At 39.9% G+C, this 27684-nt stretch overlaps 2 protein-coding genes across 2 annotated transcripts in view; one reads left to right on the top strand and one right to left on the bottom strand.

Annotated features, from left to right (window-relative positions):
* The window catches only part of MCRS1 (microspherule protein 1), a 224560-nt gene that overhangs the window by 136112 nt on the left and 60764 nt on the right, over positions 1-27684 (bottom strand). The window lies entirely within an intron of this gene.
* SPATS2 (spermatogenesis associated serine rich 2) overlaps positions 1-27684 on the top strand; it is a 41797-nt gene that overhangs the window by 8116 nt on the left and 5997 nt on the right. Inside the window, exons 2-9 of the mRNA XM_053455593.1 lie at positions 4102-4265; positions 19912-19991; positions 20180-20288; positions 20825-20874; positions 21263-21524; positions 21783-21971; positions 22162-22297; positions 27186-27244. Of these exons, the coding sequence (XP_053311568.1) occupies positions 4241-4265; positions 19912-19991; positions 20180-20288; positions 20825-20874; positions 21263-21524; positions 21783-21971; positions 22162-22297; positions 27186-27244 (910 nt within the window). The 5' untranslated portion in view covers positions 4102-4240. The remainder of the gene's footprint in view (positions 1-4101; positions 4266-19911; positions 19992-20179; positions 20289-20824; positions 20875-21262; positions 21525-21782; positions 21972-22161; positions 22298-27185; positions 27245-27684) is intronic.

Genomic DNA, 27684 nt, shown 5'->3' on the forward strand with positions numbered 1-27684 from the left:
AATATCTGAGGTGGCCCTGTGTACTGCATGCTTAAATCTGCATGATGAATACCTAGAAATCTCTAGCTCATCTCTTGCAGGATGACCTTACTGTGTTTAGAGTTACTGTTTGTCTTAGTCTGTCAATTCTCGTCTTGTCATACCCCTTGAATATATGTATTGTATTAAGCGCTTCTTGTTGGCGCTATATAAATAAAAGAATAATAATAATGTATATCGTTTGGAATTTGTAACCCTCCTGCCAACTGTTGATTTACTGAATAAATCCCTTAGCAGGACAAATCTGGCTTGAATAGTACTGAATTCTGCAGACCTGTGCAATACATCTCACCGTGGGAGCCTGTAGCTTCCTGAGGCACTATATGATGTCATAATCCAGCTCTCAAAGTCAACAGTAAAACAGTCATAAGAAATCTAAACGACAGAATTCTGTGCCTGTGGACCACTTGGAAAATACTTCCCCCTGTTGAAGGAGATATTTCGAAGAGATGGGGGTGGGTTGAGTAATGAAGCATAAAAAAACAAGGGATGAGACTTGGTGAGGGTAAAATAAAATTGAACACTGTGTATTGACTCTTTGCTTTTGAGGTTTGTGTTTGGCTATTTGAGACATTCCAGCACCCCCCACACCCCCTTTTTTCGAAATTCTTGTTCAACCTTGCTTCTTGGTGATTTCCCTATACTAGACGCATCCATATTGCATAAAACACTGGTCTGATCTGACCAAAGATGTACCGTATTTATCGGCGTATAACACGCACTTTTTTAACTAAAATTTGAAGCTGAAATCCTACCTGCGTGTTATACGCCGATAAATCCTAGAGCCAGTGGCGGAACTACCGGGGTCGCAACTGCGACCGGGCCCTGGAGTTCTGCCAGTCAGGGGGGGCCCAAGGGGTGCCGAGCGGTTGCTGAAGACGACCGCTCGGCAACTCTCGGGCCCCCCTGACTGACAGAAATCCAGGACTCCTCAGCCGCCGCCGCCTGTCGCCTGCCTCAGCCTCAGCCGCCGCCGCCTGCCTCAGCCTCAGCCGCCCCCGCCTGCCTCAGCCTCAGCCGCCCCCGCCTGCCTCAGCCGCCTGCCTCAGCGCTTCAACTCCTGTGTTGGAAGCGTGAGGCGTTTGTCTCGGGTGCCGGCGCTCAGCAGTGAAGCGCCGGCACCCGAGACAAACGCCTCACGCTTCCAACACAGGAGTTGAAGGTAAGTGACCGGGGTGGGGTCAGGGAGAGAGAGGGGAGATCCTGAGAAGGGGGGTTAGGGTGTGTGTCTGAGTGTGTGTCTTAGTGTGTCTATGTCTTAGTGTGTCTGTGTCTTAGTGTGTGTGTCTTAGTGTGTGTGTGTGTGTGTGTCTTAGTGTGTGTGTGTGTGTGTCTTACTGTGTGTGTGTGTCTGAGTTTGAGTGTGTCTTACTGTGTGTGTGTCTTACTGTGTGTGTGTGGTTTCCCAGATAGCAGTGATTCTGCTGAAGTTTTTTTTGTTCAGTTTTTTTGTTCAAAAATGGGGGTGCGTGTTATACACCAGTGCGTGTTATACGCCGATAAATACGGTATGTCTGTATGCATGACCTGTCACACATGGGGATACACACCATATTCTGAACCTACCCATATTTAGTGCAATATGGGTGCACCCACAGTTAGTTGTATTGGAAAAAAAACCATGATGGTTTGTTTGTATCTGTTCAATACACTTCTATAGACTTAAGATCTTGAGGTTCACTGAAAAAAAAAATATTGTGCATGTTGAATTGCTTGAATGCGTGTGGGTATTTTGTCTGCACCGCAGACTTGCATTTGTGCTTGCAAATTATCATTTAAGGTTAACAGATCCTGGTCTAAGAGTAGACCAAGGAGCGATGAAGGTTTAGGTCTTTACAGCAGGAAAATTGGGCAAACTAGATAGGCCAAATGGTTCTTATCCAACATCAAATTCTATGTTATAACTATAAGTCGCACATTTAACTTGGAATTGGTCTTTTATTATGATTAGCTTATGAGATTCAGCGTGTGTGTTATTTCTGATTTAAGCTAATGACACAAACATTAGGATACTTAAAGTCAATAAATGCTGATGGTATATCCTCTGGAGCCATTGTTTTGGTTATTCAGCCTTTCCACTGAAAATAAAGGTCAGTTTCAGCCATACAGTTCAAACAATACATAGTTACATGTGGACACTTTTACTTGTACTATAGTATTTTAGTAGTAATTCTATATTTTAAGCATACATTTTGTACATCTCAATTTGTTTTATATGCTCATTAAAGTATTTTAGGGTTCTCTTGCCATAAGACAGGGGAAATGTATGTGTGATAACATTTTAGCAATGTCTATTTGGATATTCTGCACAACCTGAAATGAACTCTCTGTCTTGGTTATGATGCGTTACACATAGCCTTATCTTCAGCCCAGGATCTTGGAACATCGTAATTACTTTTGATGCTGTCCATGTGTAGGTCATTTAACTCCCTTCCACTTTTTTGTATTTCTATTTATATTTGTGTCAATAGGTGTTCCTCCTTACAATAAGTAAAGTGTCTGTTATTTTCCGGCTCTCTGGGGGTTAAGTCCGTTCCCGTCACATTTTCCTGGTAAAGAGCAGAAAGTTTTATGTATGTTGGTTAGCACATTTGTATTCTGTAGTGAATGAGCACAAAAAGGCTTGCATATGCAGGTACCAAGGGACAAATCTGTTTTTCAGATGGCATGTGGACATTAGACTAGATATTTACAATGGAATTAACATCACATTTTATATTTATGCCAAGCTCCTTTACCAGCACTCAATCAACAAGCTGAAAATAGCTTGTTTGGGGACAGCTTTACACAAAAGCCAATTAGCCAGATGTTACCACAAGGTTTTGTTGACTTGGTTGTTTTAAGATGAAGAGCAAAACACAGCTCATTGCTAGATCTTCAGTGGCATTTCCAGAAATCCTCTAAGTAGGCGATTTCACCTAAATTTTTATTTTAGAACTCTGGCCTTTAGTGTGGTCGTCTGACCACTATGGTCGGGCTAATCTCAGATTACGGAGAAGGTGCAGCGCTGTGCAGAAGGCTGAGGGGATTGACTCGCTGGTAATGTGAATGTGTATATGCTTAATGTGTCACGTCTTAATGACTAGAATGAGTTTATTCCCTTTGCTCTGCCACTTTTACCTCATGAAGGATTTAAACAAGCGTTGTTGTAAATTAAATTCTTAAACTAAAGCAATTTATTGAAAAAAATCTCTTACCCGTGACTCCGTTTACTCTGCTTTGTGTAGAACTGTATAAAATATTGACACTATAATAAAAACGATATATAAATAGTATGAATGCTGCTGGTTTTTACACTTTTCAACGTTACCGTGTCCAATTCTAAACTAAATGCACGTGATTGGCATGTGAATGCGTTTATCAGGATGACACAGCAGGCTAGTCCATAATGAAGGTGTTCGTTGGGACAGCTGTGCAAGTCGGCATTGGCTCCAGCTCAGTGCCTGGCTTGGATTTTGCCCGAGTAGGCATGAGGCATATGAGCTTGACCCAGCTCAAAATCCTGCATTCACGTAATTTTTATTTCTGCCATTTCTATACATATTTCAAAGCGTGTCCGCACCATAAATAGTCTGCATGCTCGTTTCTTACACTCCTGTCCTAGCGCAGGGTTCCACTGGAGGTCACTGCTCATCCTCCCCAGCAACGTTCTACTCTAGTACTTTAAGCTGCCTTTGAGAAGGACTGCCCACCATTGTGGACTAAGTGCTTTAAGTTCTGATTTTTGTAATCAAGATTATAGACATTTAAAAATATTTCTTAAAAGTAAAGTAGTTTTATAGGCAGATTTTGCAGTTTATTCACTAAAGGGAGAGTTGTGGTAACATTTCTAGACTTCATTGTGAATGATGAGACAACTCCTGTTTGCTGTTTCTCGTGTTATGTTTCATTAAACTGTGAGAGGTCTCCTGAGTCACCTCACCCACTGCAGTATGCGGGGCCAGATCAGTCCTTATTGCAGAGAGGTTTGACAGGGGCGGCAGGCTATGAATATTAATGAAATGTAACCTTGTGTGGCAGTTTTACAGTGTAAAATGTTTTTTTTGTTTTTTTCCTTTGCAGAACTCTGCAAGACATACTTGGTTGAACGTGGATTGGTTTTGGTGACTGGATGTTCGTGCACTATCCCAACATCTGAATTATTCTAGAACCAAAAAATACTGCCTTCTTTCTTCTCGTTTGTACTGTGAGCTTCACCAAGATGTCTCGGAAGCATAGCCAAAAAGGTTGGTTTTTATTTTAAACGTAGCGGTAACCAAGGGTAAACATTGATATTAATCGTTAAATTTGGTAGTCACTGATTATGTTGAAAGGTGGGCTGTTACCTACCAGCCCATTTTTGGTTCAAATCTGTTTTTTAGTTATGTTAAAGGGACAGTCTAATGTCCCTGACATCCCTCCTGTAAATAAAATGAATATTAACTCTTACTGTTTTCAGAAAAATATTTCTGAACACTTTCATCCTCTTTATTTTGGCCCCCATTGCTGCTGATCAGCGTGATCAGTAAGCAGAGCTCCTTGCAGAGGTCTCAGGTGGAGAGACCCTCTGGGGACCGTAACCTCTCAATACAATACATCCTATGAAATGTGTGGTAGTATGTTCCTGCCACTGATGGCTGCTTAAGCTGTTAAATCGGTGGCAGGAAAGTGTTCTCAATTAAAACAATGGGAAGACTTTACACATATGCACTGGGGTCTAAACAGACTCAGAGCCAGTGCTGGAGCTGACAGGAGGTGAGTACATCACATGCAGGGAAATCCATTCGGCCTAATGCATTTCCTTCGGGGCATTCAGCTGGCTGTGGGGGGGGGGGGGGTTTGCCAAATGCATTTGGGGAACTCTGCAGAACCCCCCCAATACATTTAAAAAAAATGACCACACAATTTTAACTAAAATGCATATGATGGCTGGTGTGTACCTTTAACCCCTTAAGGACAATGGGCGGTCCCTAATCCCATTGAAAACAATGCATTTTGTCATTAAGGGGTTAAGCTTTGGTGATGTGGGGAGCACTTACCTGTAGTAGGTGCTGCTCTCTACCTCCGTGGTCATAAGATCCTTGCCACTGATTGCCAGGAGTGCTGTTATTGAAATCAGTGGGTGCTCTTTCTGTGGATGGGCACAGAGGTCTGAACAGACACCCATTTGCAGTGTTTGAGCCAGCAATGGAGCTGACTGTAAGGATATCGGACACATCTCCTGCATAGAAAATGGCTAGGGGTGGTTATCTGTAAAGAGGCAAATGTCAAGCCCTGCCCTATATGCAAATTTGTTTTAAATCTAGGAGCCAGGACTTTTTTTTGCCCTACACTCACACTTTGCCCTGCACCCACACTAAAAAGCACCAATGCATACTTTTAATTACTATTAATTAATCCCGTTAATTAACTGTTCCCAGTTTCCCATAGGCATCTTTGTCACTAAACAAGTTAATTCAACTTACCTGACCGAAGACCCCGATATGCACTCTGTTGGATTCCCGCTGTCAAACATCTGTGCGATGTAGACAACCCCGCTGCTGCTTCCGGCGGCTCCACCCACCCTCCTCACTGAGCAGGGCTGGCACCGCCCACAAAGGTCATTGAGCAGCGCTGGTGCTGCCCACGAAAGTTATTGAGCGGCGCGGCTGACTCACTTCTATTTCGTATCGACGGGTGGCATTTTAAGAAGCCGTCCCCGTTGATCCGAAATAGAATTGAGTCAGCTGGCCAGTGCGACTCGGTGACATTCATGGGCGGTGACTGCCCCGTTCAGTGAGGAGCGTGGGCGGAGCCGCCGGCAGCAGCGGGGTTGTCTGCATGGCACAGACATCCGCTGCTGCCGGAAAGGAGGATCCAAGTCCCCTGCAGCGCCGCGAGGGATCTGGATATGGACCCAATTATAGGTTTGGCTCACAAACACCTAGGCGATTCTCCCCATGCATTTGCAGAAGGAACACCATGCAGCTACCATATGCATTAAAACGCATATGATGTCCAAAGTGTCCCTTTTTAATGGAGCTCCCTTTTACTTATGGAAAACTGAAAAATCTTTTTGAAAATTTGTTTGATGCTTGCAGTGTTTGGTTGGAATATTTTTATTTGTTTTTCTTTTCTTTTTCTTGCCGGGCAACCAGTCTACATTTTTATAGTGTGTTGAAGATTTCTTGAGTTTCTAATCTCTTGTTAATGTTATTAGATACATGTAGAAAGTGACCAGGTATACTGATTGATCAGCTTAAGTAAATGGTTATCCAAAACATTAGAGAACAAATCCTCTGGTGCATTCTTTCCTTGTCGAGCTTTAATTCGCAACATGTGAAGTGTCTTTTGTAAACTCTTCCCTGCATCTGTCTTTTACTTTTGTTGCCCCATGAGAATTTGTGGATCTGAACGTTGTAGTCAGATTTGTACAGCGGATGCATCTCAAGTAACAAAAGGGAAAAAGTGGCCGTGTAGTAAGGAGCTCAAAGAAAATCCTCCCTAATCGTTTGTGAATAGTATTTCAGACCTGTCTGTGACTAGCAGTGAAAAGCACATTTATCCTTTTAGACTTTTACAGAACAAAAAAACCCTTCACTCCCTCTGCAACCTATTTGGTGCCAATCTGAAGATCTGCTATTTCAAATCAAGCACATGGGTCTAGAATCTGTTTGTTGTAGCTTTTTTTACATTGGGATTTCATAAATATTTGTCCATCTTGGCTTACGTGACAAACATATACACGTTTAACATAATATGCATATGGTGGTATGGCATATTGCATTTGGACTTTATACAGTGTTGATGCAGTGTTTATTTAGACCACAGCTACATAACGTGATACAGTTTATTTGTCCTTTCAACTAGCTTCAGAGTTTTTCCCTACCGGACCTCTTTTGTAGATCTTCCCAGCTGTTCTATTAAGACAGAATGGGTCAAGAAAGCAAGACCTGTTCGCTAAAGTGTGAATTGCAGCGAGAGGGAACATACTGTATAATCTTGCTATATTTACTATGCTTTATGAAGGGGCTACTCAGGCATGTTTATTAAATAAGAACTGGCAGATGGGCCATGCATAATGCATAGTTAATTCAATCCATGGAATATGTTTGATATTGATTGGCCCATCTTGCCCTTTGTAATACAGTTAAGATGGTGTTTTGAAATGTTTCTGCTCAGTTTGATTATTAAATGCGTGTTTATAACTTAATGCCTAATAACATTATGTTGATGGTTGTCATTCTTTGTTGGGTAGTGATACTGAAAGAAACTGTGGTTGTGAAAATGCAACAAGTTTTGGGTATCACATAGCAACACACCTGGTAGTTTTTACCAAGTTTCAATAAATAACAAGGGGTTTTGCACAATTTTTATATATATATATATATATATATATATATATATATATATATACCGTATTGGCCGCACCTTTTTTCCCCCACTTTAAGTCTTTAAAGTGGGGGTGCGGCCTATATTCGGGGTCTAGCGCCCGACGCCCGGGACATGCAGTCCCGCAGGGGACCTGTATCCTACTGCCTGATACGCTCAGACAGCCTCCCCTCCCGGCACTTTCCACGGGGGGAGTACCGGCACGGGAGGTTGTCTAAGCGCATCGCGTGGACGTTCACCGGCAGCGCCGCCGGTGAACGTCCGCATGATGCATTTTACATTACCCCCCCGACTTACCAGAGCAGACTCCCGGGTGTCTTGCAGGGCCGGCGGAAGACATCAATGCACATCGCGTATACAACTTCCGGTGCCGGCACTTCCGCTGAGTGCTGGCACCGGGAGTTGTATACACGATGTGCATAGATGTCCCCCTCCGGCCCCACAAGACACCCGGGAGTCTGCTCTGGTAAGTCGGGGGGGGGGGACAGAGTGGCAGCATAGGTTGGGGGGGGACAGAGTGGCAGCATATCTCGGGGGGGGCAGAGTGGCAGCATATCTCGGGGGGGGGGGAGGGACAGAGTGGCACCATATCTCCGGGGGGGGGGAGAGGACAGAGTGGCAGGATGTTTTTTTGGTGATTTTTTAAAGAAAAAAACTTTTTCTTTAAAAAAGCACCAAACTTTTAGGGTGCGGCCTATATACGGGGGCGGCCTATATCCGAGCCAATACGGTATATATATATATATATATATATATATAATTTACACACCTCTGTAAACACTGTTATATAAATATTTTTGATGTCAGGATTTGGGAGAAGTGACAAATACATTTGAAACCCTTCATGGTCTTCATGACATGTAGCATTACTGCAGAGCCATGGCTTGGTGACCTGGAACGTAATATTGCAGGCATTATATCACATAAGTAAGGAGGTTCTGACTCCCCCGCAGCTAAACACACACTGCAGGAAGGTCACAGCAAGGGGTTGTAGTGAAGCCATCATGAGGGGTTTTGATGAGATAGGGATCTCTAGCCATATTGATAAACAGCAGCACAAACGTTTAAAAAAAAAAAAAAAAAACAAAGGTGAGAAATGCATCTGTCCTGAAGTGTAATAAAAATGTAACACAGCTTTCGACCTTAAGCAATTAGACGTGATGGCGTTATAGCAAATGGATGTTTGGATGTCATCACTGGCATTTTAGATTACCGTATTTGCTCGATTATAAGATGACCCCCCCCCCAAATCCGAATATTAATTTAGGGAAAAAAGCCTGAATATAAGACAACCAGTAAATGTTAATTCATGTAAACTTTTTTTTTTTTTTTTTCTTTTCTTAAAAGCTATGATTCAGAAAAATATATATATTTTTTTATTTCCTTTTATTTTCCAATCTGCCCCCAGGCTTGCCACTCTGCCCCAGAAATGCCTTATGCCCCCTATATGCCACTGTGCCCCATGATATGCCTTTTGACCCCCTGTGTGCCACTCTGTCTCCAGAAATGCCTTATACCCCATATAAGGCATATTATGGGGCAGAGTGGCATATAGGGAGGTATAAGGCATTTCAGGAGGCAGATGGCATATAGAGGGTTAAAAGGCATTTCTGGAGGCAAAGGCATCAAGTGGGTTAAAAGGCATTTCAAAGAGCACTCTGCCTACAGAATTGCCTTATGCCCCACATTTAACACTCCGCCCCCCAAACTTACCGGTGCTTCTGACTCCCGGTGTGTAGTTGGGGCAGTGTGTAGAGTCTACGTGATTCGCATAGGCGACTTCCGCTGCAGCCCATACACCCCCCGACTGAGATAATTCCCCACACCGGCGCGTGGAACTCTGATCTCTGACAGCCGGGGAAGGTCTGATTTTTTCCACAGTACCAACAATTACTTTTTTCTTTTCCCCCTAATAGCATATTTACAGGTCATTCTGAATGCCCTTTCAAGCATGCCAGTATGGCTTTTACTTAAACAGAACATAGTCTATTCAGAGTAGATTTGGAAAACAGAAGTTCAGTTAAGCCCCCTCATTTAATAAAATGTTATTGAAGGGGATTTAATACTTGTGCTGTTTTTGAGAAATCAGGAAAGCTTTAAATCAACCTCCAAAAATCACGTTTACTGAGTGAACCTTGAGCGTCAGGAGAGCAGGATCCATACATATGCACAGAATGATCTTATATGTAATGCTGGTGGGTGCTAAAGACCGCCGTAGCCATAACCGTCCTTGTATGCAAGACCGTTGGGGTAAGGATAGCAAGTTCTGAAAAAGATACCATGTAGTACTGAATAAAATTCTGTTTCTTTCTGGTCTCCTCCTTAATGTGTTTTTGTTAAATTTTGCTTTTATTACCTTTTTAGACACAGAGAAATCGACAGATTAAGTTGTTAGATATATTTTTTTTTATTATTCAACTAATTTATTTTATTACAAACATGTAGTTTTCCATATCAGATCAAGACCGCAAAAGTAATGAAACCGGTTGCTGACAAATTCAGTCCTTGCCGAGAGTGGCCAACTGAATCATCGTGCATACCGCTGAAGCATCTTGGATGCAAATTCACAGCTGTGCAAGTTTCAGAAACTGTTATTAAATTAGACCCTCTCGCGACTCTTTGTCATATTCAAAATGGCTCACTCCAGCCATTTATTGTACTTTCCTATATGAAATCCATGCAGGTGCTTGTGGAATAAATTGCCTCCATTAGGTGAAGCTGGAGCTAAGAAACAGCAGTAAAATCAGATATGTTAACTGCAGGTATACCAAAAAGTGCTGTTTATCCAAGAAAAGGAAAAACAAATGTACTCCTCTGTCCCTCCCCCTCTTCTGATGTCATCATCCATCCTTGTCTGCCATTATTCCATGCCATTGTTCTTTGTGTACCACTGAATTGTACGCACACACTCACTCTAACTCTCTGGACAGACCTATCTTTACAAAGTAGAGATTGAGATGCATACCTTTTTTTTACAATAAAACTATGATTAAATAAGACAATAAAGCATTAATATATTGCTTCTTTAAGGCTTTCTTTACTCATGTGACAATTTAACTACAGTAGGCTTGTGATCACAAAACCCTTTTTTATTTGACCCTATTTATGTTATGAGAATATCATTAAAAGTACTTTGAAAGCTCTGGCACAGTGGGTGGGCGTTGCGTAGTCAAATTTCCTATTTAAAATTTCATGCGCATCTGGTCTCCATCAAAACGAAGTGGGAGAAATCCAGAGCACTGCTCTTCCCTTTCTCTGTATTCTTATATTTTGATTGCCTATGTTAATGGCAGATTTGAATTTCATCTAAATTCTCATGGCATGGTATTCTTCTGTCATAAATGAGAGAGAAAGCGGAAGCACAAAGCAGTTACAGGGAGGAGTGCAAGCTCAATAGTTGGCCATAACACTGATTAGGGTAAATATTTGGACTGCTGCGTGCGTCCTGTTTCTTGGGATCTGTCTCGGTTATTATGAGCAACATTTTCCGAAGAATCTTTTTTTCCCCTTGCTACCAAAAGTCTCAAACTGCCATGACAACAAACTTACGTAGCGTATATGGAGAACTGTACTGGGGGGGGGGTGTTTATGTACACTATGTTTATATATGAGATGTAGCGCCATCATATTCTGTAACAAGTAGTATAGAACAACAATTTGGCTTACAGAACAGGTGAGGAGAGGGCCCTGCTCAAACGAGCTTACAATCTATATGTGCACACGCTATATGGGCAAATCTGTTGGGACACCTGACCATTACACCAACAGCGACTTTGATTACATTGCATTCTAAATACATAGACATTAATATGAAGTGTATGTATGTAATTATATACACTCACAAATTCCAGCATGGGTAGATATGAAGTGTTCATGGTGCTAAATGTATTATGTTTTGTCTCTGGATGCTGGATACTTGAGTCGAAAGTATTTTGGGTCTACGTAGAGAGGTTGACCCGGTCAATTTGTTCTATATGTCTATTAAATTCAAAGTGACACATTTAGCATTTTTATAATTTGTTCAAGACTTAGTGTGACTGTGTTGGATAATTTAGAAGCAGCCATTCATAAGGGTAAATGTCTTGTTAGTTTGTGGTTTATAATCCTTCCCAATATAGTTTTTAAATACTTTGTAATTAAGTCTGCATATGCTTGCACTTTTGGTGAAGACGATACCTTTATTTGTTCAAGAAGACTTGGGTCTCTCCAGGCACATTATACATTTATACAGTAATCAGATTGTATGTGATTGCCTACGTAGTGCTGTATGAGTGATTCAAGTTTTGAATGTATAAAATGCCTGAGGAATAGACTTAAGTAGTTGCAGAAGCCTGCAATGTAATACAAATCAGCCAATAAAGGCATCTTCTTTACCAAACTTAATCTGTGTTTCACTTTGACTCGTGCCTCTCAATGTGATCAACAAGTTTGTAGCCAGGTCCACTTTCAGTACAATTGGCTATGAGTTGACAGCAGCCTATGGTTTATGTTCTGTTATACAGGTCCAGGGTGAAAAGTCAGGTTGCTTCGTTTTTAGCAAGCACCAGTGCCTCCATGCAAATATATCTTTCACTAAGTCATTGGGATGTGTGCCTAAACCAATATTAATAAGCTGCAGTCAGGATTCTGTATGGTTGGTAAAATAATGCAATATTCCGCAGCATAAGAAACCTGCAATTAAAAGACTGCATATAAAACCAAAAGAAATGCATTGGATAACCTTAACAAATACGCACTGGTGTCCCTTCAGCTGACATTGAACTGGAATCCATGATAGTTACTTGGCACTCAGTGAGCACCAAAAACAATATATGTATTATATATATGTGTTGATCACTACTATAGTCTCCAACACATGTCTCGCTTCCATTAAGGTTGGCTTCCTTGTAGGAATTCTCGACTTCTTGTGTAATATATGTTTTACAAATGTTGGATTATGGTTAATTGTATGTAGTTCTTAAAGAGTAAGTCTTTAGAAAACTAATATTTTAACGGATCTACCACCATAATTATATGTAATCACGTTTAAAACCTTTTTGTGTCCTGTTTCGTGTTTCCAAAACAATTATTTATTGTAGAACAAAAAAGACAAGCTATACTTTAAATACATTGATTATGTTAAAAGTTACGACTCGTGCCCTTCGAGTTTTTCTTATAGCGTCAACCAGCTATAGTTTTGGTGATGGCGTTTTAGTAATTACCTTAGCTAATATCCCACAAGCAGCAACCTCTGTCTCCAGTCTGGCCTGATTAGTCTCCAAAAGTTTGAGTACAAAGTAGAGGCTATGGTGACCTGTCACTTATGTAATCATAGCTTATTTTGAGGGAGAGGAGATAACCGTGAGGAACCTGTTTTGTTTGACTCATGAAAGGATTCCAGCAGTTTATCTCTTAAGGGACAGGTCACATCGACCTGATAAATTCAAAGAGATTTTGGTTGTCAAGTATAAATATTTATGTTGGCATTTTCCTCTGATATGTAAGAAACTAAGCAATTGGTATAATAAAGCAAAATTGGTAAAAAAAAAAATAATACTTAAATGGCTTTAAGAAGCATATGTATTGTGTACCAATGGTTTGCATGGCATTGTGGCCAATGGTAACCCCATTCTGAAGGGAACGTTTGTGTTAGAATGCGAATATAAGATATAACCAGTGGTGTAACTAGAGGGGTCGCAGAGGCAATCGGGGCCTGTGCCCCCTGCAACTACTTGTTCCTGTCTCCCCGTGCTGGCCCCAAATTGTTTAGAAAGGGCCCTTACAACCTGGACCAGAGCTGTGTGAGCATTAACTTCTGCGGATCTATAAGTGGTGTGAGATGGTGTGTTAGTATGATTGGGAGGGCGTGTGTGATGGTGTGTGTGTGTAAGAATGAATTTGTAAGCCCAAACGTATTAGCATGTGTAAGTGTGTTTACATATGTGTGCCAGAGTGTATGTTAGAGGGGAGGCAAGGGCCAAAAAAGGCCCAGACAAGCTGAGGGCAATAATGGCACAGACAGGCTGTTTGAGGCACTGACAAGCTGGGGCAAAGATGACACAGGCACGCTATTTGGGTGTTAGGATGTCACCAATATGCTGCTTAGGGCAAAGGTTATCACATGCAGTTTGGGGAAGTTGGCACTGTGGGACATGATGCTTGGAGAAGGGGGGGGGCAATTTTTGCACCAGGGCCCTTTGGTTTCTTGGTACTCCCCTGGATATAACTGTTTTGTGCATGTATGTAGTTTATCCTTTTAAATCTACAGTTAAGTTTTTTTTCCTATATATATAAAGGCAATTGTATGATTCTTTTGTTTCCTGTCCTTTGGTCTACTAGCTATAATGCGAAGCCCCGTTGTTTGCTCAGTCTAGTTACAAATGATTATTTCTTTACTGATGAGCATTTTTCTTTCCAAATCTAACGTTCCAAGAACTATTTTGTATGGTTCTGATGAACGTGCTCAAAGAAGGTTTTTTTTCTACATAGTGTTTTGCTATGCTTTTGTTATTGGTATGGTGAGATTTTTGTGACAGCTGCTCGTGTGATGTGAAGTCATTGGACCTGGTGTGCATCTTCCTTGTATGGTAAGGGTCACAAACAAATCGAAAAAATCCAAACCTAATACAAATTATACTTTCCAATGACATCATTTTAAAGTTTAACTATAAATGCTGTAAATTGGGGGAAGGGCATCAGTGGCTTTAGTATTTTCTTGCGGTGCAGCTGCAGCCCCGTTGCCTGCTTGTTGCCTGCCTGTTTTCATAAGTCAGTGTATCCGTGCACAAGAACACAGACAAATGGGAAGCAAGACAAGGACATTCAGGATGTTAGTTCCTAGTCCGCCACCAACACTTTTTAACATTTTCTTTAAAAATATATGTATATTTATGGTCCTTTTCTTGGTCTTGTATTTTATATCAAAACAGGTGCATGATACTTTCTTTTTGTGGTGCATATTTTTTTCTTGGGCAGCCATTAAAATCTTTCTAAAGTGAAGTATTAAGAGAGCTGCCCCTATTCTGGATGGCGCAGAAGGAACTTGTGTATAAGCATTCTGCTCTACTATGGGCATGAAATCCAATTAAAAACCATATGCAGGTAGCCATTGACCTGACTCAATCTCCTGCTGTTTTTGTTTGACATCATGTCTGTGTACTGGTGTGTCTGGCATTAACCTCATCCATTCTCTGTATTAACTCTATTTTCACAGACTCCAAGACTTATATACTGAGCTAGATACATGAGTAATATGTCACAGATGGGTCATAAAACGCAGATGCAAAAGTTGGAGGGTAATTTTTATTTTGGTCACAGGAATGTAAAAGATACAATATGATATTCAGTATTCCTTACTAGTGTCGTCTTAGAAGTTTTGTTGTAAAGGAAGATGTCGCATGCCTTCTGTTTGACTCATAAACTGAAACTGAGCATTCAGGCACCTGTCTTATTGTGTGAAAGGCTTATCAACTAGGAATCTTGCTTGTAAAAGCCATTAAGGGCTAAGATACATTAAAAACTTTCTATGTGGTGAATTTTCTCGCTTTTAAGCCCGTTTCTCTTGAAGGATCCTTACTTTGTAGTCCAGTTAATAAAAACTGACGTGTTTCTTTTTTTTTTCCTTTCATTAAGTTAGAGAGAAGATAAAACCCCTTCATGCTTCATTGTATTCTTCTATACATCCCTGCAGGTGGTTTCTGAAACAAGTAAGGTTAAGGCATTATCTTAAAAGAACGATTTCCATGGTTTTAAAAAGCAGCAATATACTGCCCATTAGATGGTAAAACCATAGTTTCTACATGGGATGTAGGAAAAGTCACACGTATACGACGGGTCTTCTGAAGTGAATAGAGGGACAAATACCGGAACACTAACTAAAACATCATGACATTGCTGGGTTTTTTGGGGGGTTTTTTTTAATGAAAATTTTGTGCGTATGTGTAAAATATATATATAATATTTTAAACATTTTCCATCTATGGTTTCTATGAGCAAAACTACAATGGTAAATGTACATTGCTCAGCACCCAGCATAATATGGATATCTGCGATCATAGTCCATGTCATCCGCAAACTCCCTGTGCTTAATACTTAAAAGTATCCCTCCCTCGAGCGCTTGTGTGTGAGAGTGTATTCTAGCTGTAGGTTATTTTTTCTTAAATATTATTTTATTTTGCTCTTTTTTTAAAGATGAATTAATGACAAGGCAACCCAGGCTATTGCTTGGAGCTGTCAGCTTTCTCTAAGGGTAGATTAAAATTTTCTTAACATCAACATCTTAGGTGTTTATTCACTAATGGGAGTGTTTCAGCTTCTGTGCCTTGCTATGCATTATGAAGGCCCATCCCCAATATGCTTCTGCTGCTGGCCTGTAGAATGTATAGTTCAGTGCAATGTCTCCAACCATTGAATTATGCATTATACAGGGCAAGCTCAGCCATTCTTACAGGATCAGCTTGCCAGTGCTGGCCCTTCATAATGAACATTGAAGTGAAGATTCTACAACACTGTCTTTAGTGAATAGGCCCCTTGAACATAACCTATATGTCTAAGATTTTTAGCTATTTTGGCTGTAAAAGGGCAGATATTACAAGGTGCACATAATCATACCTGGGAGCTCCTGTGCTCCGGCTACTCGGGCCTTCCCTTGGTGGATGGTCCCACTGACATTGCGGGAGAGAAATGAGCGAGGCGTGTCAAGACCCCGCTTCCGTGACCCGGAGGATTTTATCACCAATCTCCTCCAAAGTTTGTCATAACTTTTTGTAGACATACATTTGCCACTTTGCTTAGTTAATTTTCTGCTCAAGAAATGAAATATCATGTTCAGCAGCATCCCCCAAGTTAGTTTAGCTAATTTAAATGACGCCTATTTTTTTTTTTTTTTTCGTTTCTTAAAAGTTGTCAATTAAGTGTATGACCTGTAGGGATCCCTGTTCAGCAAATCCACCTCTGAATGTAATGGTGGTCAGTAAGTGTCACATTTAGTCTGAAGGCATTTGACAGCCTTCACTGCCAGATATTTAGTGCTGCCTGCGCAAAAACGACCATAATATAGGGGATATACCCCTGTGCCAGTTTTATGTGAAGTTCCCCCTATATCCACTGCCCTGAGAGAAGTTAACTTCACCTCACACTATTCTCTACCAGCCCTTTTGTAGTTTAGGACATCTGGACGTCCACCTGTTGGCCTCTTCTACCTTACCTGCTACCTGAGTAACAATATGCGTAGCCAGCACTATAACCTTTAAAATCAATAGAGTAAAAGCATTATGAGTTTATTGCTAGTTATCGGTCGGTCCTATATCTTTGTGGGGCAGAAAACAGTTGTTGTGCAGGTGAAAATTAACCAACCATGTATAGCAGTTAATTCCAGAAATACAAAAGGTCTTTTCTATCAGTAAATTTGCATGCCGTTCTCATACACTGCATCACTTGACATTCTAAACCTAAACTTGGAAGAGTACACATTCAGTGGTAGAGACAGTAACCATCTGTGTGGCTGAGAGGTGTCTCATTGTGGCAGCAAAATACTGTGTCACGTACATGTGTCACTCAACGGGTTAAGGAAGTAAATATTGTTTCTTGCTTATTTCCCTGGGAAAGCGCTCTGGGGCTTTTTCGTCAATGTTTCGTCTACTTGTTCATTTTTGTATACTTTAGACGCAGAAGGTTAACAAAGTGAAGATCTCTAATATTGCTGTTCCAACACATTCATGTCTTCAGTGTCACTGAGGATAGCGCCCAAGTTACTGGGGGGGGTAAGCAGATTTCTTCTAAGATTCAGGCGTTCGCGTTGGAGTTGAACCTGTGTCTCCAAGTCCAGCGTATTATCAGCACACCACTCCCCCTTTGAGGCTGAATTGACGTCAGGAAGCCTGTTATGCACTTATGACGAGCGACAAGTTATGCTTGCTTTGGGTGCGGATTCTCTTCTGACTGTGACCAGCGTGATGGTAAACTGTAGAGCTTTTTGACAGGCAGGAGGTGTGGTTTGGAAAGCAATGGCTTGTAAAAATGTGTGGCACGTTCCAGGGCAGCATAGAGCAGGTACCTCTGATCACACTACACCTTGTGTCACCCATCTCCTGTATACCTTACACTGCCTGCTCGCTGCGGTCCTCTGGTACGTATACAGTAGACATGTATGTGTGTATATATAGATGTGTGTGTATGTGTATATATATATATAATTATATGGTAACTATTACTATTACCTGTTTAGCTGTTCATGCCTCATTCTGATATTTTTTTGAGTCAGGGGTGATTCTAAATCCATTATATTGCTAACCTGTGCATGTATACTTAATTAACCCTTCATTTCTTATCTACGCCAATAAGTAACGTACTCTATAGCAGCCACGTATTACCTGGACAGCTGCTTGCCAGCACGTACTGGATGCTGGCCACTGACCAGCAGCAGGCTGATTGCTATTTGTGGAATATTTTTTTTTAAATACAAAACTAATATTAATAACTAATATTAACTTTTATATTGGTCATTAAACAAAATATGGTAGTTTAGGCAAGATTGTTCATCAGTTTGGTTTTTTTTTGCATACTTAAATGTTTACATTGACTGACTGTCACATAACATATTCACCTATTAATATGAAATGTCCAAAATATTATTAAAACCAAATTGTTGGTCATACAGCTTCCAAAACTTCATCTGCCCCTTCTTCATTTGTCAGAAAAGCTTGTGTGTTAGGTTGCTCTATTAAAAGGTATTACGTAGATTACTTAGAGGCTATCTCCAGGGAAATCAGTACTGTTAATTACAATATCAGGTTTCTCTTAATAACAAAAGCTGTGAGCAGTCTGGTTTTCTGTGTTAAAATTCCAGTATGCATTTTCACTGGGGGGGGGCATAATCACTATATATATAATATACTATATATATAATATTACACAGAGCATGACGGGACCTTTGGGTTACATCAACAGCTAGAACTACTTGTTGCTTAGCAATTTCTAAACACATTCTTGTCTGCATATATAACATGTATGCGTGTGCATTTGTGTTTAAGTCCGGGCTGGCCAAATTCAATATAAAATTACACAAAAATTAGGAACTAGATCTAAAATCTCTGTGCAGTGGCTGCTGGGATTGGTCAAGCTCTATTTTTTTTTTCTTGCTGTAGATGTCTTCTTCATTGAGATGAAATACTAGAACAGTTGGATTTAATGAGAAGGAAAAACTCATTTCATTTTTAAGGTTTTAAAACGTGGCTAATTTCAACATACTTATGCCATATAAAAAAAGAAAATTATATTTTCTTAAAGCTTTTTTCTTAAATAGTTTTTTTAACATAATTAAATTCAATAAAAAAAAAAAACTACCTGCAAATCCGCCTTAATATATTTAGATTGTGTGTGTGTGTGTGTGTGTGTGTGTATAGTCTGCATAACCATTAAACAAACAGCTGACATTTTAAGATGATGGAGGACAAATCCATGGTCAAGGAAATCCCGTTATGGTTCACAGTTAAACCTTTTGGTATCTTTGTAATTGGCTGTAACTGTTTCTATTTTGCTAAGAAAATAGCGTTTCTATACAAAAAAAAGTTTTCATCCAACCGGGATTGTCGGGTTGTAGTTTGTCGGCGTCATGGAGTTCAAGGGGAGGTCTCTGATAGGTTGAAATATGTTGTTGATCTAGGTGCAATCACTTTTTTTTTTTATACATTCTGGCTCTATAGAGGTTTAACCTTTTGAATCCTTTCTTTTATTTACGAAGGACGTGAAGAGGTTAAAAGTGCAAATGCTACAGCTGTGATAGAGAAGCAGTTCCTATTCCAGCTCTGTGGCCACGCATGCAGTGTTCTTTACATAAGCCTGTGTCAATTATCAGGCGGAGCTTTGCCTTGTCAATGCGGTTCGCTTTATTTAAGGAAACGGGATGCAAATGCTTTGACATTAATTACAAACCATAGATTGTGACACAATACATCTGTCAAGGAAAAGATGACTTGTTATGTTTTATTTATTCGTGTGCTAGTTTATTTTGTATTTCAGGTAACTTTAGCATTTTGTAAACATTTTTAGCACTCTCCAATTGCTTTTCTTATACAGGGTTTTAGAGACTGTGAGTGTATCGGAGTTGGGTTCCGGATATTTTTTTCCTTTTAGATGATGGCTATTCTTATGGGAGTACATTAATGATCGCAGCAATTAAACGTACATGTGTGTGTTTGATTTTTATTTTTCTGTGAATAACTCATTTTAATGTTCTTGTGTATATTACATTAACACAGTTTGAAGATCTACTGTTGCTCTGTTGTATTTCAAAGCCATTTTGTTAATAAAATTTTGAAATGCATAAAAAGGTGAACTGTTTTATATTTAAAGTGTGATATGTTTAGAAGGCTGGGCAAAAGCTGCTGGTATACTAAAGAAGTTCTATTTCTGCTTGAAGATCTGGCTCCTTTAGTTGAGCAGATCAAACGTTTATACCACCTTATTGTATATTATATTATCACAGGACGTGTGTGGCCGGCGTTTGTATAGACTATAAGTAACGTATGTGTTCTCTATTTGCAGATCCTATAGGCTTTGTCTTTGACGTCCAGTCCAATACTGTGATGGCTCAAGGAGGCTCTTATGAAAATATGAAGGAAAAGGTATGTACTCCTAGTTAGCAGTTGAATCTAATATTCAGGATAATATGGCAACCTGTAAATTGAAACCATTGATTTGATACCAGTTTAGTTCTTTGTTTGACATGGGAATTTATGTTTTGAAGCATAATTGATGTTTTTTTTTATATAATATATATATTTCATGTGAAAGTTTTGTTTTGTGTTATTAGATCAATGCAGTACGAGCTGTGGTCCCCAATAAGAGCAACAATGAGATCATCTTGGTGCTCCAGCACTTTGACAACTGTGTGGACAGGACAGTGCAAGCTTTCATGGAAGGTACGAGTGGGATCTCCCTTTTTTTTAAGAGAAAATATTTCTAGTAGCAGATATCAACCGGATTGGAGATGCGTTAATCTCGCCATCAGCAACCAATTCTGTCCCGTAATTCCAGAAACGGTAATTGATTTGACTCTAGTCAGACTGTTCCGTGTATGCTGTGTGCATGGAAATCTATGTGGCTAATATGTGATAAGCAGCATACACTCTCATTATCTCAACTACAGAGATCTGCAAACAAAACACTACCTAAAGCACAAAGGCCTTGCAAGTTCCTTTTTAAAGCTTGTCAATTAATGGCACTTAAATGTTTGCATATTACACAGAATTTGAATTTGATGGGAGATAAGAACCATTCGGCCCATCTACTCTGCCCGTTTATCCTGATGTGAAGACTCTGGCGTTAATTGGTCTTTACATTCTGTACTATAAGCAGAATATGACCTGGTTCTTCTGTTCCTCATATTCTACATCCTGCTTCTGCAATACCTTTTGTCTTTGCGTAGCTCAATGTAACAAATTATAATTTTCTCCAGGAAATGCTGTGGAGGTATTGAAAGAATGGACCGTGCTGGGCAAAAAAAAGGTACTTGTGTTTTATATTGTACGCACAAATTTTTGCTTAGATGATGGGCACATGTAGATATCCCACAGATTTCTTTTTTTTTTTTTCTCCCATGCACCATCATGAATATTTTTTTCTATTAACTATGTTTACATTAAGACCCATACAGTAAAACAAGACCCTGCTGTATGTAAATAAACTTTTTTTTTTCCCCCCGGGCTCTGTAGGTGTGTGTATATATGCACACACACACCACACAATAGCCTTGTAAACCTTCTTATAGTTAATATACCCTAAGATTTTTTTGTAAGAAAACATCGACTTAAATAAGGAGTCCTTCAGTATATATATGTGTGTTTATATTTAGTCCTTAATATATATATTATCATTTAATATTTTTTCCTTTAAGAACAAAAAGAAGAAGAGTAAACCTAAGTCAGAGGTTCCTGCGCAGAGCACCACAGCTGATGCGAGTAAAGCAGTACATGTAGAGGTAGAAAAAAACGCCCCATCTTGTGAAAAGGCTGGACTAAACGGTTACCATATCAATGGTTCCACCAATGACACAGAGTCTGTGGATTCTCTCAGCGAGGGATTGGACACCCTTTCTCTGGATGCCAGAGAGTTGGAAGACTCTGAGCCCTCCACCCCAGATGTTTCTGACCACACAGGTGAGAGCATACATGGAAATTTGTAGCTGATGCATTTTCTCCTGCGCTACAAAATCTACTGGCGCTCTCTAAATAAAGCATAATCTCAGATTGAAAGTATATTTCTCTGCCTGTCTATATATGTATATAGTAACAGAGAATATACATTAGGTATGAAACATACACTGATTCATCTGTGTAGAATATTATGAATGTCTTGGTAATCATCATAAAACACTTGATCATGCAAAAAAAAGTGATGGTTTTACTTTCCCGTAGCATCCACATTCCAGAACGGTCGTCCAGAGCTGGAACTGAAATTGATGTCTCACCTTCCTCAGAGTTCCTCCCATCATAAAGCTGTCCCATCCGACCACAGGCATCCGATCAAAGCGCGCTCGGGCAGCATGTCTAGCTCCCAGTCAATGAATGAAGATGCACCCTCTTCTGCGGGTTCCAAAAAGCTGGGTAAACTTTAAAAAAAAAAAGCTGCTGTATCTTTTTTACCATTACTTTTTAATCTTTTTTTTATGCAGTAACTGAAAAATAGTTTTTTTTCTTAAAAAAGAAATTGCAATACCAGGTCTTGAAGCTGTAACAAAAGTTACGTTTCCAAGCAACACTAATATGGAGACTGTAAGCCTGTGTGTTGTTACAGGTGCCAACATTGAGAAGTCGGTGAAGGACCTGCAGCGCTGCTCTGTCTCCCTGGCGCGCTACCGCATGGTGGTGAAAGAAGAAATGGATGCCTCAATCAAAAAGATGAAGCAGACCTTCTCAGAGTTACAGAGCTGGTAAGTGGCACAATTATAAAGAATTGCAGACAACGCTACAAGAAATGCCATTTCTACCAGTAGCACCTTTTAGTCTCAAATAAAGGACCCATCCTGTAACTCTGTAAAACAGAGGCACTGTTTGCCAAAAGTAAACTTAAAATGTTTGTTTATTTTATTTTTTTAATATTTATTTTATTTATTTGAATGTTCCCTAATGGAATTTCCCCATTATTTGCATTCCTGGCTAAGTAGCTTCTGTTGTGTTAATGGTGCACCAAGGCCCACAGTGTTTTAATTCACCTGGAAACATTGCTTGTTTGTTTCTCAGCAGCTGCTATATATCTCCTAGCAGGCAACAATGTAGAATCTCATGAGCCTTCTTCTCTTGCAGCAGGGTTCCAGATTAAAGCTTGTTACCTTTTATATGCCAGTGTGACATCAAGCTTAAAAATAGATGAGTTATGTTTCCTACAGAGAGTGTCACCTGAAAAAGCTCAGCGGTGTATGGGGGAACTTGAAGAACTTCAGATATGTGGAACAATCATGTAAAAAAAAAAAATGCTTGACTGCTCATTTAAGAGAATGCTAGCTATGTGATGTGATCTACCAATAGAAGTTGTAGAAGTTAATACCACGACAGGTTTTACGCTTGCAAAGGTTGACCTAAAAAAACACAAGAACTGTGCAACACAGTGTTTTGTAGTTTCTTTGACCTATTATTGTGCCATCAAGAGTAGGCGGACATGCAGGTAACCTTTTAATCCAGATGATCTTTGTCAAGTCTCTTGGCTCGGACCGACATTTGACAAAGGACATCTGGGTTCAGAATCTTGCCTGGCTGTGCTTTGTGGCTCAAGTTGTAATTGGCACAGGCATACATACGCTTCTCCTGAAAATAAGGCAAGGCATCAAACAAACTTAAGTCCATCTGCTTTTTGAACGTACATGAAACATGTAAAGAGGCGATGATGGAATTATTCACTTGGAACCCTAAGCTCTGTTAGTATTGCAGCAGTCGGTTTTAGAGCTACGCAGGATAGGCAGCAAAGGTGGTCATCAACGTCCTCTCATATACCGTTGCACGGTGTTATACAGAGTTTTGATTTCTCCTACAGTACAGCAGATTCCATTCTCTTTTCCTATATGTATCATCTCCTGTGTTGTCAGCATAATTGTTCTTGTTTCGTTTCTCTCTTGCTCTTTCGTTTCTTGCCGTTCGCATGCTTTCACTGCTGGGAGTCATGGCCTTGGGCTGTTCCATTTGTTCAGCACCTTTATGACACGTACCGCAGTGCTTGTTTTGCATTGTGCAAGGGCGTATTTTTATGACCCGGTGATAACCTCCACCTCCTCACAATGGCAGGCTAAATTTCAGTATGATGAAAAAATGCTTTTACCTGCTTTTAGCCGGTTTGCATGTATTAACTGTTTGCTTTCTAGGAAGGGTGAAAGCGTTAGGTAGTTTTGTACATATGTCGTTTTTTATGGTCTCATAATAAACGTGCAACGTATATTAACCCAACCCTGTAAAAATATTGTTGCTCATTGTGATTTTTGAGTTTAGCAGCCCACCTTAGGCTGTGATATTATGTTTTTAATGTACAAGTTGTTTAATTTTGACTCGGGTCAAGGCCAGGACATTAAATGAATCTGAAGAAACTTGGTGGACCTTCATTATGTTGCTAAACGGAAATATTTTCTACCAGTAGGCAAATGGCTATTTGTGTTGAAATCGTGACTCTGGTTAAAGTAGGGGCTTCTTCCATTACACTGATGGAAGGGTACTCTATTCTTTCATCATAGAGTCCTAGTGCATCCTATTGCACTGCATAATTATCAACCTTTCCAGACAGACAGTGGCTCTCCGTGACTGCTGGCAGAACTAGAAACGAGTCTTAGTATAGCGTGCACGACTGTAAACCAGGAAACCCAGTTCCGTATGGTGGAGCGGAAAGCTGAGCTGCTCCCAGCTGCTTTGGCTCCTTGCCAGTTGGAAACTCCTTCAATAAATAGCATAGGAAGAACCCATGCTCCAGCTTAAAGCCGGATTTCATAGCACAGTCATTACAGACAGGGTGTTTGCCCTTTTATACACACAAGAAACAATAGCAGTGTGTGTATGTTCAAATAATTCAAGGTGTTTTATATCTTTGTTACATTAGCAAATTAAATGTCATTGCAAATCTGAAATGCCAACATACGAATATGTCAGTGCAAGACTCCAGAAGCATAGACTATGGACTTTAATAAATATGGAGGGTTCTATGTGAAGAGGAATCCTAAAAGTGATTCAATTATCATAGCAACCAGCAGAATGTCCCCACTAATTTGTTCTGTATACCTTCCTTTGCATAATATCTGTATGATTGCTTGACCTTGGCTCTAAGAATCTGCTTTTTACCCAAAAAACAGCTGTTAACCATAAAGCAGTGTACATAGTGGCATCTAAATAATAGAATCTTTTTTTTGTCTGTAGTGACATTTTCCCATTTAATGAAGTTAAATGGGAAAATGTCACTACAGACAAAAAAAGATTCACTTGCTTAATTGATTTATTGGGGTCTCAGGAAATGAGTGAGAGATGTTTGTGACATTGTCAAGCTAGGTCCATCCGGAAGACAACTAGAAGTAAAATGTCTGGCTTAAAAATATAGGCAGGTGCCTTTGCTGTCTCACTCTGTTGTATGTACCATATATCTGATTTGCTGTCACAAACCGTGATGTTTATTCACGTAACTCATTTTACTTTCGATGTGAAGGATCAACCCCTGCACAAAGGCCTGAGCTGGCCTCGCATATGGCATTGGCTTAATGTGAGACTACTTTCCAGTAATCTCTCTAATGACTGCATTTTAGAAGCCCAGCGTAGCCCTTCTTTAAAGAGATACTCCTTTCCTGCCACATAGTGAAGTCAATGGGCTTGAATGTTTTAACTCCCCTGCAAATGTCCGTGTTGGTAAATGAACATCCCGTGCTTGAAAGAAGAATGATTGTTAGAAATATGACAGGGGACAGTTCATCTGGAATACACCGTAGTACTGTTCAGCTATTTTCCCGGACGTGTGGTGCCGTTTGCAAGACTTTTCATGTTTTGAGTATACTACAGTTTTTAGGCCCAATTTTCCTGCATAAAACCAAAATGCCGATCTCAAAATTCCAACACTGCACATTAAACGTGTAGTTCAGTACAAAATTACTGTACGGAAAATTACTATATCCCCAACACAATGATATATAAATTCTGTTTGGGGATAAATGCAGCAATTTGGAGAATAACCTGCTTCATCTTTAACTCTTATCTTAAGGAAGAAAATGGCAGTGGCAGCTGCACATGTATATTGCGTATATGTGCCTATTTGGGTGCAAGGTGTTTGCACATAGGGAAAATTATGTTTAACATTTCTTTTCTCTTTTCTTCCCATCTCCCCTTCTTTCTCTTTACCTCACTACCCTTTACCTTTCGTTACACCTAAAGTCAGAAGTCTGTTCCTGCTCAGGGCTCCCCTTATGCACATGCATATGGCATTTTGTCCCAGCGCATAGAATGAATAAATGGCGCTTTACTATGGAACAGTTACTTGTTATTTTTTTTCAAGGCAGCACAAGACCTGTTTCAGACTTTTTTTTTCTTTTTCTAATTAACCAGCCGGCAACCTGACCGTGTGCCGCAAAAGAGGTCTTGGCGTGCCTGTTGTGGCATGCGTCCCATAGTTTTGCCATCGCTGATGTAGAAATTCTCCCAGGCACTACTGTTTTGTATTCTTACATGTCTATCCCTGATAGTTCTCCATGTTTCCTTCTTCTAGAACTACTAAATCCAGACTGACTTTGTTCTTATTATCCAGTATGCATACTTTCAAAACTAATAACTAAATTCACTTATCAGCATTAAATATAATTGTGCTCTTTTATTTTCATTCATTTGGAAGAGGTTAGGAACTATTTCACCTCGGGGAGATCCTTGGCAAAACAAGCATATCTAATCAATATCCTATCCTGAAGTTCTCTTCCTATCCCCCCCCACACACACACACCTTTTGCAAAGGCTGCTTAAAACTATCAATATCAATTGATCAATATCAATAGGAGAGCTATAAGTAAATGTTCAGGAACAATCATGCAGATGAGAACAAGTTATGAATGCCGTTCTGAATTCTAATACATATTCTGCTTATTTTAATTTACAAATGCCATTACATGGATTTATTGAGTTTACTGAACTATAAAGTAGGAATGCACCGAAACCAAAAACTCACTTGGCCGAAAATGACCCCCACCTTTATATAAAAAAATAAAATAAAAATAAAGATAACCACACTTTTAATAAAAGTAACACACCGAAATTGGACAAAAATGCAATAACGATATTAAAAAAACATATAATATAACAGCAATCACACTATCATGCCCAGGCATACCCAGATTCCAGCATGTACTGGCTGACTTGGCATGATAGGAGTGTGATTGCCAACAGCAAATCACTGTCCTATCATGCCCAGCTTCTAGCATGTACTGGTTGCCTGGGCATATATATATGAGAGAGAGATTAACATCGGTCACGCCTATCATGCACAGGCAGCCAGTACACACTGGAACCTGGTCATGCTAGGGGTGTGATTACAGCCTCCTTATGCCATGCTATCACACACACACACACACACACTTATTTACTCGTTCACAAACATTTATTCACTCATTTATATACTCATTCAGATATTCATTCCCTCATTCAGATATTCATTCCCTCATTCACACATACTCGTTCATTTATTTTACAGCTGCATTATCATCTTCTAGCTGAAGTTCTGCTGCCACCTCCTGGCTACTTTCAAGTAATATATATCTTACAAAGGCTTGGAGCCTGTTAAAGACTGTCATCACTTACTATTTGTCTCCTTTTCTATAGCCTCATGGACAGAGAAGTGGCACTTCTTGGGGAAATGGACAAGGTGAAAGCAGAAGCAAGTAAGTACTATACCGACTGCAAAATATTGTGTATGCATGTATGTTACTTACTATGACTTCATTGTTTCTCACATTTGTCTGTGGCTGGAGAACCAGCTGCACAGAATACGATTATGGAAAAACAGTGAAATGTTAAGTGGTTAAGTCATTGTTTGGCCCTGTCACTTTTTTTTTTTAAACGTTTTTTTGTTTTAGAATTGGCCTGTACACGATTGTCTAGTCAGATGATGCCATTCAGCATTTAATGAACACCACATTTTGGTTGCTATGAGTGCAGAGAGGGTTATTTGTTTTCCACGCTCTCATTCAGATGTTTTCATGTCATTAGTTAGGTACTTTGTGCACGTTAACTTCAGACATAATAGTACGAAACATGCTAAATTATCTTGGCATGAGTGTTTTGATAGTGGTTTGATTTGTTACAAAGGTCCTCTGTGAGA

This window comes from Spea bombifrons, chromosome 2, assembly GCF_027358695.1.
Source record: "Spea bombifrons isolate aSpeBom1 chromosome 2, aSpeBom1.2.pri, whole genome shotgun sequence".
Taxonomy (NCBI): domain Eukaryota; kingdom Metazoa; phylum Chordata; class Amphibia; order Anura; family Pelobatidae; genus Spea; species Spea bombifrons.